The sequence below is a fragment of the Colossoma macropomum genome, unplaced genomic scaffold (assembly GCF_904425465.1).
Source record: "Colossoma macropomum unplaced genomic scaffold, Colossoma_macropomum, whole genome shotgun sequence".
Classification (NCBI taxonomy): Eukaryota; Metazoa; Chordata; class Actinopteri; order Characiformes; family Serrasalmidae; genus Colossoma; species Colossoma macropomum.
The window spans coordinates 14,890,586-14,905,090 of NW_023494789.1; the positions used below are offsets into that span (position 1 = coordinate 14,890,586).

A 14,505-nucleotide genomic window follows, 5' to 3' on the forward strand; every position below is an offset into this window, starting at 1 on the left:
TCTAAACACATTTTCTCACTTTCACTGGTTGGCCTCATTTTGAATGTTGAATAATGAGATTTTCCATTTTTTGAGTGACACTGATATGAGATTAGCGTGAAAGGGCACAGCCGAACAGTAAAATATACAGGACAGGATTAACATTGTACTCCTGGAGCAGAGGTTTCTAGCACAATCCTGTTTCATTGTGAAATGATCAATCCCTTACTGACCTACATTGTTAACACCTTGCTGAGACCCATAAATACAGAGCCAGATAATGACAGCACAACATTAAGGCCACAGGAAGAAGACAAGCAGTGTTTCACTCTCATGCATAAGTTTGCTAACTGGTTGCAAAGGTGGTATTTGTGTTTATTTATTTTATGACAAAGGCCACACGCAGTGTATTACATAATATGCAGAGGATGATGGACTTCATACACACTGAAATGCACTACTAGCTTTGTCAGTATGTGTAAGGAGACCACCCTTCATTTATTAACTTTCCAGTCAAAACAGCCATTATGTCCAACATATTCATTACATATGGATTAGATAGATGATAATCCACTTGCATAAGCAAAGGAAAAGTCAAAGGAGAATAAGTGAAAAAGCAACAGTTTTGTAAATTGAAGTTCATAAAATTATTGACTCCTAACAGCTGTGTAAGACCTGGTAGACCACCAAAACTGTTACCATCAGATAAAACAGCACATACAGCTGTCATCTTTGAGAGACGGGAGTAAATCAAGCTCCACTCTTTTTTCAGATCTGAAAATTCACAGGTGTTTCTGTCCATCCTTCCACTGTGAGAAGACAATGCAACACTATGAGCCTGAAAGGATGTGTAGCTGTCAAGAAGCTGATGCTGAGAAAAGAAAATAGAAAAACATATGCAAATCAAAGAAGCTGCTGGTGTTCTCAGAACAGTAGACTCACCAACCCAAAGTCCAGACCTTCACATCACTGAATGTGTTTGGGATTACCTGGATCATGAGAAACAGAAAATGCAATTTCTAAGACTGAACTTTGGAGGTACGAAAAAATATCCCTACAGATTTCTTTCAAAAACTGAAAGGTAATTTTCTGAAAAGAATGGAAGCTGTAATAAAGGTAAAGTGTGGGCACACAGAACAATGTAACATTATATTTAGTTATTGAGTAATTTACTGTGTAATTTCCTGTTAAACATAGTTTGTGTTTTAAAATGATTAGTTTGTACTTAATTGCTAATCTGTCTGAAAAATGAATGAACTGGGTCTCTGACTTTTGCACAGTACTGTATATATGTTGTGTATATGTGTTGTGTCATCAAAAAAGATGACTTGTAAAATGTTTTTCTGGACTGATTATTATATGCAACTGATACTATATAAACTAATTATTAATATTATTTGAAACAATCAACTAGAAACATATACAACCCTATTTCCAAAAAAGTTGGGACACTGCAAAATATAATTTAAAACAGAATGCGACGGTGTGCAAATAATTTAAACCCTATATTTAATCAAAAATAGTACAAACACGTCAAATGTTGAAATTGAGTAAATATATTGTTTTTAGAAAAATGTATGCCCATTTTAAATTTGATGCCAGCAACAAGTTTGCTAAAAACCCCTGGTGGAACATCTTACAACTAATTAGATTAATTGGCAACAGGTCAGTAACATAATTGGGCATAAAAAGAGCATCTTAGAGAGGCTAAGTCTTTCAAAAGATGGTGAGGGGTTCACCACTCTGTGAAAGACAGCACTGGCAAGAAGTGCAACAATTCAAGAATAATGTTTCTCAATGTAAAATAACAAAGAACTTAGGGATGTCATCATCTACAGTACATAATGTCATTAAGATTCAGAGAATCTGGAGAAATCTTTGTATGCAATGGACAAGACAGAAAACCAACATTGGATGGCCGCAATCTTCTGGTCCTCAGGTAGCACCGCATTAAAAACAGACATGACTCTGTAGTGGAAATCACTGCACGGGCTCAGAAAAACTGCTGTCTGTGAACTGAGTTTGTCACTGCAACCACAAATGAAAGTTAAAACTCTACCATGCAAAGAAGAAACCATTTATAAACAGGATCCAGAAACACCACCGCCTTCTCTGGGCCCGACCTCATTTAAGTGAGTGTGACTTGGAAAAGGGTAGAAGAAGTGGAAAAGTGTCTTGTGGACTGACAATTCAAAATTTGAAATTCTTTTTGGAAATCATGGACGCCGCATCCTACGGGCTAAAGAGGAGAGGTACCATTCAGCTCATTATCAGCGCACAGTTCAAAGTCCAGCATCTGTGATGGTATGGGGGTGCATTAGTGCACATAGCATGGGTGACTTGCACATCTGTGAAGGTGCCATTAATGCTGAATGATATATGCAGGTTTTGTAGCAACATATGCTCCCTTCCAGATGTCTTCTTCAGGGAACGCCTTGCTTATTTCAGCAAGACAATGCCAAACCACATTCTGTACGTATTACAACAGCATGGCTTGTATTAGGAGTCCAGGTGCCTAACTGGCCTGTCTGCAGTCCAGACCTTTCACCTACTGAAAACATTTGCCGCATTATGAAACTAAAACTATGACAAACAAATGTCAACATTTGATATGTTGTCTTTGTACTACTTTCAATTAAATGTTGGTTTTAAGTGATTTATACATCATTGCAATCTGTTTTGTATTTACATTTTGCACAGCATCCAAATGAAACAGGGTTGTATGTTCAGGTAAACTGTGACCCAAAACAGCTTATCATTGGCCTATTAATATTAATATTAATAGTCTAATTATTATTGTCCAACATTTTAGTTTTTGCCCATGGGTGGCTGATCATACAGCAGCTTGGCTTCACATTGAATCATTGATAAAAGCATTCTGCATTTTTTTGTCCGCTCCATTCAACTTATGTTTTGGAGTTGATTCATGATGCTGCACAACAGTGTGTGTTCTATAACTCTTTACTCAAGGACACTTTAGTGGGCAAATTTAAAACCTAAAGCTGACGAAAAAAAAATCGCACTGCCCCATGTCACCTGTGGACTGGAGAGTGGAGGTTGAGGTCACTTTGTTTCAAATGGGTGCAAAGAGGGCTCATTTATCAAGTAGAAGTCATATCCCATAAATCCATAGATATATTTTTTTTTCCTATTGTTTACAAACAGTAAACAACATCATTCATTTGTATCCTTGCTGTTCTTTGTATCACTGGCTGTTGGTTTCTTGCATTCGGCTTATTAAAATTCTACCAGTAACCTCTCTCTAAACTCTCCAGGGTGCTGAAGATACTGGGGCTATAGATCTTTATTTTGAAAATTTCAGCTTTTAGCTTTGAGTTGTAGGGGTCTTTGTAAACATATCTCATGTTATTTAAATTCACCTTGTTTTATGTGAATTTGAACTTGTTTTTTTTCTTTTGATTTTACAGCAGTTCTTCACTCTGTGTAAACTGTAGTTCATCTTAGATCACAGTCTGTATTTGCTTACGTTCCTAAGGCTCATGTGATGGAGCAGTGTAAATATGCTGCTTCAATTACGGGAGGGGAGGCTTTTGTGTGTGGTGGGGGGGTGATACAGAAAATTGGAGCAGTTCTGTTCACAATATAGTCCTCTCTGCATGCCAGAAGTCTGTTCTGAACTCGAGCACTTAGGTGTTTCCTTCATCCAGGCAGTCAATCTGAATTGATACTTTGAGCATTTGAATGTGAGGCATGTGCAAGCAGACCTTTTAAACCAATTGCATCTCTTAAGGACTGGTCAACAAGTCCAGACTGACCTTCCTCACTACTGTTCTGTCACAAAAAAGACATAAATTGTCTCTGAGATTAGTAATTAGTCTGTCTTTCTATATACCTATTTCTTTATCTTTCTATGAGTCTATCTGTTTAGCTAAAAGACTATCTACCAAAAAGTTTATCTCTCAATTTATCTCATCAAACGATCTGCCTGTAATTATCAAACTGATTGATATTATCAATCTATCAAACAATCAACCTGTTTCTGTTTATCAATCTAGCATATCAATCTGTCTAAATCAATTGATCTGTTTGTTTATATATCTTTGTGTCTGTTTACCTATTAATCTATTGTTAAATTGTTAAACAATTTATCTGTTTATCTGCAGATCTATCTACCTATCTTTATATCTACACCCTGTTACATATTAGTTTCTCAGTAGTTACTAAGTAATTCGTAGTAGTTACAGAATAATAAGCCTTAATGTTAATAAATGAATATTATGTCTAGTGTTTGAGGGGCTAATCAGTGAATGTTCTGTCTATTGTTTTCTTGTTTTACAGTACATTCCTGTCAGTAAATATGCATAAACATGTGCTTTGGCACAATGTGAGGGAGGAGATGCGTGCATGAATAAATGGCCGGTGGTTTGGGGCTGGTGCAGCAGTGCCGCCCCCGCGCTCCACTCAGCGGTCCCGGCTGGAGAAGAGTTCAAGGCCTCATCACATCAGCTCCTTACATAAACGCGCGCATCCCAGGTGCTCCATTCGCCCGCTGCGGCGCTCGCCGGCGCCCACACGCCACTTTTCCCTGCATTCGAAATATCCTCGTCTCTTCTACTCCCACTCAGTGATGCGCTGAATCACACACACGTTTAGCTGTGCAGCTTTGCTCTGAGGGTTTGTATGTAGTGCTGTGGAGTGGAGCGCTGCTGCCATGGAACTGCTGCTTTTCCTTTAGGAAGCATTTTGAGGTCACCATGGTGATCTCATAATGTGCACAGTTTCCTGGATTTGGCAACTGTAAGTCCATGAATCAAACATTACGCAAGCGCAGATGATCTGAGTGTGTTTGTGTGTGTATAGTTAGCTCTTTGTAGGTACCAAGTGGCTGGATGATAAAAAAAAATGGGTGACGGGGGATACCTGGTTGCTTTCTTTTCTCAAAAAAGGCTTTTATTTTGTGATTTTGTCTTTTAATCAGAAAAAATAGGACTTCTTTGCGTTGCTGAGGTAAAGGATGGGGCTGTTTGTAGGTGCCACGGATTATTCACAGTATCAGTAATACAGAAGTCAGTGGAAATACCCAACAATAGATAGCAACAGAAAATGACTGTGTGATGGATATAACTGGAAATGGCCAGTAGTATTGTTATGTATTACATTACATACACATTGTTCATGGCACTGTAGTGGCACACTTCAAACTAGTAGGCTGTTTTTTTTTTTCAGGTAGTATTTTGAGGTCACCATGGTGGTCTCATAATGTGCATCAGTTTATAACTGATATTACAAATGTAAAGCACCTTCTTTCCTGTTTATTACAAAGGCACTCTCCCTGGCTAGGCTAAACAAAATCTAGAAATAATACAGCATGCTCTTGATTTTTTTCCTCCTTTTAGGCGAGCACCCTTTTCTAAACATTGCTAAGGTGCTTTGCAGTGTGCTGTTGAAAATGAAAAGCGCTCATTCATGGGCATGTTGAGGGCTGCTGTGAGAGAGAGAGTGCCAAAGGATGGCATTTAACGCTTAGTCTGTGCACACCCACGAGAGACGGCCTGGCGCTCTGACACCCTGTCATTCATTCCCACATCAAATGCAGCTAAACAAATGAAAGATTTTCTACTGGCTCCATTTGGAGAGGACTTCAGCGTGTGCTGTCTCTTCAGTTATCTCTTTGAATACTCTGATGAAAAACTGATGAATTACCTTCCAAGGAGTGATGTCAACGCGGACACAGAGTGGTGTGTCAGATGGGGAATTTTTGCCCTGGTTCCCGTTTACAGGATCAGAAGATTTGGTACCTCCATAATGCTGGTGTGTGTGTGTGTGAAAGGTTACAGCGGCTTGAAGATAAATGTCTATTAGAGGAAGATCAGACTGCAGAGACAAGCTATTAAGAGAGTTTTTTGACCCACTGCACTGTTCAGATTTCTATCAGTGGAGGTCGCCAGCTGTACTACACAGAAATGACCTGGGAGGGTCTCTCTCTCTCTCTCTCTCTCAGTCACTCAATGACTTTCACTCTCTTGATGCAAGATGGCTTTTTTGGAAATGACTATGCTATTGCCAAAGTAATGGAAAGGAAGGTTCTACCAGTTCAACCCTTTGTATCAGAAAACACCCAAAAGCATTAGAAGTGATAGTTAATGGGAATATTAGCAAGTAAGAGACAACATTAATGAGACGATAATAACAGTAATAAAACAGTAACACGAGTACCAGCACTAATAGCAATAATACTTATAATAAACATTATGATAGTTATTATTATTATCATTATTATTATTTTTACCATCATTATCACTACCACGATCAAGGAACCGATATATATATATATATATATATATATATATATATATATATATATATATGTGTGTGTGTGTGTGTAATATCTCTTTTCTCTTTCTCTTTCTTTACTTACTCAATCTCTCTCCTTACGTCTCTCTCTCTCTCTCTCTCTCTCTCTCTCTCTCTCTGTGTGTGTGTGTTTGTGTGTGTGTGTGGATGGGTTTCGCCCACCTTAGCGCTGCTGCTCCGGCTCACTCTCCACAGAGCGCCTCAAAATGGCGGCAGCTTCTTCCATCCAGCCGCCGGATCCGCTCGCCCTCACCCAGCGCAGCTCGCCGTGCCCCCGCTCCGAGAGCCCCGAGAGCCGCCAGGAGGAAGACGCGGCGGCCGAGGGCACCATCCTGCGGGACCTGCCCGACCTGGAGCCGGAGGAGATCGAGAAGAGGCTGGAGAAAACTCGCCGGGAGCTGAGCAACAGGAGGAAGATCCTCATCAAGAACCTGCCACAGGACGCGACCAGCCAGGTAACACGGCCGTTTCCATGCTGTCAGAAAAAGTTCCCGACTTTCTTTTCTCTCCTGTTTATTTGTATCTGAAAGTTTTTAAAACGGGACTCATTTACTTACGTGTTCAGTTGTGGCACTTTGACTTGCTGGGCTACTTTATCCTCCGCCGCTGTGAAGGAGGGAGATGCCCGGGAGGAACGTTACAGACCACAGAGCCGTTAACGCTCATTAGCGCTGAATTAACAGCTCCCACAACGTTCACCAACATAGCAGATATGTCGAGATACTCTAGACAGTGTAGACAGTATGAGTCGACGAATAAAGTCCACTTTATTACTCTACAGCTTACAGTCTGCTTCAGAAAACGGAAACAGGTTTAAAGCGACATTTAGTTTGAGAGACAGTCGGTGTCCGTTAGTTTCAGAGTTTCAGGGTCAGACGGTAAGGCGGTGTAAGGTTAGATGTGTGTCCGGCGCTGTCGACCCTTTTCAAACGGTTCAGTTAGACGATGAGTGAGAGGTTTAGCCTCCGCTGAACCTAAATGTGAGGTGTACTGTGGTGTTGATATTGCTAATACTGAATATGTCTTACGTTTCATGAGTACTTTTATGTTGTTTTATTGATTAAGCCCGGTTTTATGCAGTGTAACCTCTTCACACCGAGTGGTGTCTCTGTTAGCGGCGGTTAGCGCTCTCACCTCAGGGAGCGGTTTGATTCACTCTCACTGGAGGGCGGAACGGGTTTGATTACAGACTGAGGAGTAACATTAACGGTAGGACTCACAGCTCAGTCCAGCTCAGCACTCACGCCAAATATGATAATTATTTTGTATAAATAATAATAACATATATCTAATGATATTAGAGTAATAAACTATCTGATTTTTGGTATCTCTAACTGTACGAAACGCCATGAATTTAGACACGTTTCTCTTCTAACGTTACACTTTTAGACTTAAATTTCTTAGCGGTCGCTCTTCTGAAAACACAGCGAAATATGGGTGTTTTAGCACGGAAAGCATGAAAATACTCATGGAAATGGAAAATAGTCTTAAAAGGTTTTACTCCGCAGCGTTAAATGTGTACCTTAAGGCGACCAAACCTCTCTGAAAAAAAGTTAGCCAGCGCCGCTAAGCTGTCAGGACTAATAGGTGTCGTCACGCTAAGCTAACGAGTAAACATCTTTCAGTGTAAAAGTAACGGCTATAAAACGGTGAGCGTTAATGCTGCATCTGAAAGTTTTCTCTAAACCTCGCCAGGCTTGTGGTCAGAGGAATGTCACACAGAGCTTTTCACCGGCATGTGGTGACTATCACAGCGGAAAAAAGCTTCTTAAACCGCTCAGGTTTTGATTTTAAACTCAAGGCCATGGCGGCTTGAAAAGACGTCGAGGCAAATCGTGTTTTTCTTATTTAAGAAAATCTTTTGCTTTCATTGTGAGTGATAATGAGCTCCTATGTTTTAACCATCAAGAGAGAGAGGCTGGCTGGACATTTGGCATCAGCTCTGTGAGTAAATGTCGCTCAGGCGAGTTAATCTCGACGGTAAATGTTTTTTAAACCAGACTTCTGAATGGTAGAGGATGTGCAGTGGCTGAAGGTGGTTATATATTGTAGGTGTTGTAGTGTGAAGGCACTGGCTGTGGCATTTCCAGCTGAAGCTTTGCACATTATTAGTGCCTGTAAACATGATGGATGCTGGGGACCTTGAGCAAAGAGTAATATTTTCAGAGCCGGAGACAGCTCAGTCGTTCGAGGGTGGCTCATGGTTAGTTTTCAGTCTCTTACAGTCAGGTAAGGCTGTGAGGGAAACAGATGTTAGAGCTGGCTGTGTGTACGTCTGAGCTCAGTGTGCGAAGGGGGGCACTTTTCATTTCAGGCAGTGTGTACTGTTGAGGTGGAGTTAGCCGTATGTTTTGCATTGGTGCCAGTGAAATAGGTTCAGTGGCATCTGGGCGAATTGCCGGAGACAGTTCATGCCATGATTGATTGCATCTTGGAGAAGAATACCAGGCAGGGTCTTCCAGTAGGTGACCGTATACAGCAGCCCTTTTTGTAAACACACAGCTGCTTTACAGCAACTCTCAAATAATACGGCAGTGAAGCAGCGAGCTTCTGTTACACTAAAAAATAGTGCTTTCACTTCATTCAGATGTGTACATTATTTCCACATTGATGAAATATATTGCAATAGCACAGTTATTGCAAAAAGTAAATTAAGATTAAATGCAAAACTCTGTGAATGTATTATATATTTTTATTTAAAATCAGTGTATATATTTGAATCAAGTAATCAAATACAGTGCACTGTTTTTTCAGTGTAGGAGTCAAATGTACACCACTGAAGTGATTAGGTCACACAGCGGTGACTTATCAGTGTGGACACATGTCGGGCAAAGCACCTCTTGCTCATCTTGCTATCTCTCTTTCCTTCGGGTGCGCTCGATTTCAGACACACGCAGACACACACACACACAGACACACATACAAATGCACTCGCTTGTTTGTATACTTTATCAGGACGTGGGGTCATACATATGTCCCATATAGATGTGTGTGTGTGTTCATGTAGGTACCTATATCCTAATAGTAATAATAATGTACCACATATATATTATAGATATGTATCTATATGCAGTAAGAATTTTCTAATCCTAACCCTGAATCTAACCTTGTCCTTAACCTCAGTAACCAAAAAGAAATGGTTTGGCCCTTTCAATTTTTTACATATGGCTTGTTAAATATGTTGGACCTGACACTGTACGGTAATGCGCAAAAATGTGGGACCACCCTCCATTGATTTAATTCCCAGTCAAAACAGCCATCATGTCCAAGTTCTTAATTTTTTCAGGACATATTTCTGATGAACTTCTGATATGAGACAATCCACTTTCATAAGGAAGGGGAAAGTCAAAGGAAAGAAAGTGAAAAACATGAGTTTTCAAAATGAGAGTTAAAAACCATATTAATAGATATAAAAAAAATTCTTAACAACCATGAAAGACCTAATAGACTACATAAACTGTCACCATCAGATAAACAGTACTTAAAGCTTTCATCTTTGAGAGAGAGGAGAACATCAAGCTCCACTCTTACTTCAGATCTGAGAAAATCCACAGGTGTTCCTGTCCTTCCTTCCACTGTGAGAAGACCTAACCTTACTCAACACTGTAGGGCTGAAAGGATGTGTAGCTGTCAAGAAGCAGTTACTAAGAAAAGGAAATGGACAAAAAGAATAACATTTGCAAATCAAACAAATAACGTGCCGTTTTCAGAACAATAGACTGGCCACCCCAGAGTCCAGATCTCAACATCACTGAAAATGTTTGAGATTAATTAGATCGAGAGACACAGAAAATGCAACCAACTTCTAAGACTGAACTTCAGAAGTGTGAAAAATATCCCTGCAGATTTCTTTGAAAAACTGAAAGCATGTTGTCTGAAAAGAATGGAAGCTGTAATAAAGGCAAAGAGTGGACACAATAAATACTGAAACAATCATATTATGTTTAGTTCTTGAGGCTTCTGTGAAAATATATGTTTACTGTTTTTTAAAAAGTGAATGATTTGTACTCAGTGGCTGTTTTGACTGGAAATTAAATAAGTGAAGGGTTTTTGACTTTTGCACAGTACTGTGTGGTAGTACTGTTTTTCTCTAAGTTTCTCTCAACATCAGGATGTTTGTCCCAAAATTGTGCAAAAACAAGTACACACACACACACACACACACACACACACACAGACACTGCACATCATGGATCTCCCCCTTTTAAATTATTCAGCTCTCCAGTGGAACAGGCAATGCTGGGCACAGGTTGGGCTAGCAAAGACGCTCAATACAATTAACTGATTGGCTCTTGGTCATGTGACGAATGACAAATAGCCTTCTCCCTCTGTTCAGCTCATTCAACCCTGCATTATGTCAGTAGCAGATGTCAAACATTAGAAACTGGACACACACACACACACACACACACATGCTCTCAGACTTTCTGTCTCATTGATCTTCTCTGTCACCTCACGGATATCTCCACAGTATGGGTCGATGGTTTATCTGTATTATTTCACTGAGCCCGTGCTGACTCTGAAATTGTCAGTTGTTGTGGAGTTTGTGAGTTATAGACAATAAGAAGCCATTAAACAGCATGAATCCCTCAGCTTCTCCTGAAAGAACCACTCTTCCTCTCTGTCCTGGCTCTGAAATGCTGCCATGTTTGTCTGGGACTTGGCTGTTGACTTGCGCAACCACACAACCCTGTGAGCTCTTTATTTGAGAGGTCTCTGGCTGTGTCCCTAGACATAGACATGTATATCCTTTGGGTGATACATTGGTCTCATATAGTGCTATTGTGATATTGTGTTACTGATAAAATCAAAAATTGTGATGTTGATAAAATTCAGGATTAAGATATTTTCCAGATTCATCATGATATCACAGAATCTAATATCAGATGATATTTAAGTTAGCATTAATTAAGTTGATGACCCCATGCGTCCTGAGCACTGATACTCTATGCTAAACGAATATCTTATAAACCTGACAAAACTTGTTTTGATGGGACTATTTTGTTTTGTTCTTCTGTTAAGATTAAACCAAGAGGAGCCTTATATAGTATTATGAACATTAATCATTTTAAGAAAGGATGCTTAATATTTATTTTGTTTTAGGTAAAATCTAAAGCATCCAGAAAAGGTCATTTATTGTAATTAACCGTCAGCACACAAAACAGAATAAAGAATAACTAAAACTGCTTGACAATATAGACATTGCTATTTTGTGGAATAAGGTGGAAAGGTTTCATGGATATAATACTTATTATCTATCAATATCACAAAAACCACACTATGAAATCAGTATGAAATAAGAAATCTTTTCAAGAAAAACACCGCTAATATACGTGAAAGGAAATATTGCATTATATCACATTAAAATATCAGAACAAACAGTTTTTTTGAGTGTGAACACAGTTCATTTGTAAGGTGCTTTTGGACTGAGATTAGAACACACAGACGGTAGAACAGAGTAGAGTAGAACAGACGGTGTACTTTAAATTAGCTCTTGTTTGAGACTCGGCCTGTTACACTTATTACATAATCATCTGATTGCAATTATTTGAGCTGATCGCAGTTATTTTACACAGTTGTTAAGTGTTCACAATTATATGTTTACTTCACAACAAACAGAACGAGATTTGGGTGCATTTTTATCTGTTGGGTTGAAACATGAATACGTGTAAATGAAAGAAAGCAGAAAACACATTTATTGATTCATGTCTGACAAAAACAGAGGTTCTAATTTCTAACTGCAAAGACAGTGGGGAGTGGCAGTGGGGAGAAATGTTTATTTCAGCTTAAGCTCTTTCTGTCTTCAGTTGGGAGCTTTTAAGTATCGACTGCTAGGAGGAAAGATAGCTTATTAGGCAATTTTGCTACTTAAGGCTTATACATTAATAGTTCAATACAGTCAACAAAAATATTGCTAATTGCAATTATTTATAAGACAGTGAATCTTCTGCTAAAATTTCATGATTGTGAAAGGCTTGTTTGAAAGTTTAACATTGTGAGCATTCACATGACAGTCCTGGTCAAATGACATGTTTTGTTGATTCTAACAAACAGCATAGCATCTTAAATATGTCACATTTTACAAATTTTAATGCGTGACTTCCATTCATTTGCAAATATATTGAAAAAATGAATAAAATGTGGCCTTGTGCAAAAGTTTGAGTGCCCTTTCACTTGACCCACTAGTGTTATTTGGTTGATTAGACCTTAATCCAAGTTAAGTATAGACAATTCCAGAGCTTAATAAATTATGTGACCCTTCAAACCTCACAGTGTGTCATGTTAACATTCAAAAGCCATGGGCTTATTTAAGGAGCTGACTGAGGATATGAAACTAAAGATAATTGACTCTTACCAGCTAGAGAAAACTTTGAAAAGGATTTAAACACTTGCTGTTAATAGCTTTCACTGTCCAAAATGTTAGTAAGAAATAGAAGTTCAGGAGAATTGTTGAAGTTAAGACAAGATCTGGAAGACTAAACAGATGAAAAACAGCATGTATACTGGTCAGGTATGCAGAGCAAAACCCCCACATCACTGCCAAGGACCTGACATGGGAATAGCAATGTATTGACCCACTGTGCAGTGTTGTTGGACAAATATCATCTACATGGATCTGGTCATTAGAAGGCAGTCCTCACTGTGATCTCATTACAAAGAGGGTGACTCTGTTATGCTTTGGGTTTGGGTGGCAGCCAGTGGCATGAGAAGTATAGTGGGGATAGTAGGAAATCAGGGTTCTACTAAGTATCAACAAATCTTGGAAGCAAATGTCCCACAGTCAGTGAAGAAACTACAGATAAAAAGTTGACAATGATCAAAATGTACATTACAGTCAACCTTGAACTACTTCGAGAAATGAAAGATTTTTTTTGTAGTTTTTTTGTAAATATATTTAATGCTCTGTGATGATGTCTGCTTTTTGAGAAATTTGACAGTTGAAAATTGATATCCTGTTTGACTGTCAGCAGTCTGCACTATTTTACTAATACAATTTCATTTCTTTTTAATTTCTAAAGATATAAAATTATCTGTGACAAAATGTTCATATTAGTCGGACCCTATTGTACCGTACATGCACACTGCATGTGTGCTGAAGCGTTCTCTGGAGCTCCTCCGTCTGCTTTTACTTGAAAAGCACAAAACGCTTCAGTCATATGGCTCCAAAAGTGCTACATAACTGCTCTTTATGATTGCGATGCAAACTGCCTCGCAGTCTTGAGGACTCTGTGGGCCTCATGTTTTTGTGTTTTCTCTGCTTAGGTGCACCTGATTCAATTCACCAGCTAATTAACGAGTCTTTCATGAGCTGAGTCAGATGTGTTAGAACAGGACGATCACAAAAATGTGCTGTGCACGTGGTTCCTGGGGCTGGCATTGAAAAGCAGTGCCGTAGGGGATGTTCTAACATTGCCTAAGGGAAATATCAGGCTCAGTGTAGCTGTAGAAGCCCTCAGCATAAGGGCTTCTTCATCACTTATTGCTTCATCATTTCCGATTTTAATAGAGGTACATTAGATGCGACATCTGACATTAGGTGGGTTGTAACAATATAATGCAACATATCGTTTTATTGCGGTTAGTGTGTTAGCTTGTGGCTAGTGTGTTAGCTCAGGGCTGGACTTGAAAAATACAGCTTTCTTTAGTGTTTACATGCTGCTAAGAGACCAGTCTGAATTAAGCAGCTAAACCTGTGTTGTATTGTACTATTATAATGTTGAGTACTCTGATAAACTGTTGAGACAATAACAGATCTCTTCATGTCTCTTGATTTTTGGTGTGTAAAAAAACATTTTGTTTTTGCTAAATATTTTTAAAAGTATTTAAGCAAAATTAAAATATATTTATACAAGCAGTCTCCATGTCTGGTGTGAATGAAAATGTAAACATTGTTTTCTGCACCTGCCATTTGTGAACAACTGATTAGAAAGTGAAGCAAGTATTATAGCTTAACCATTCAGTGAGGCTGATTGTAACAGACAGAGACTGGCACAATTAATTCATGTGGAGGTTGTACTTTAGCCTGATTAGTATTTGCTTTGTGTTGGTTATTAACTTCAAAATAGTGTTATGTTACAGGCACCAAAAGAGTGATTAAAGTAATGTAGATGTGAATTTTGTGGGTCATACACACAACTCTGTAACTGAAAAACACTAAAGTTACCTTTAGAGTAATTGTCTGTACAACTGCATTCAAAATTTGTTTGAAAT

General features: G+C 38.9%; 1 protein-coding gene across 1 annotated transcript in view; it reads left to right on the forward strand.

Moving 5' to 3' along the window:
• Positions 1–6,482: 6,482 nt before the first annotated feature.
• The window catches only part of raver2 (ribonucleoprotein, PTB-binding 2), an 89,479-nt gene continuing 81,456 nt past the window's right edge, over positions 6,483–14,505 (forward strand). Inside the window, exon 1 of the mRNA XM_036570234.1 lies at positions 6,483–6,749. Within this exon, the coding sequence (XP_036426127.1) occupies positions 6,501–6,749 (249 nt within the window). The 5' untranslated portion in view covers positions 6,483–6,500. The remainder of the gene's footprint in view (positions 6,750–14,505) is intronic.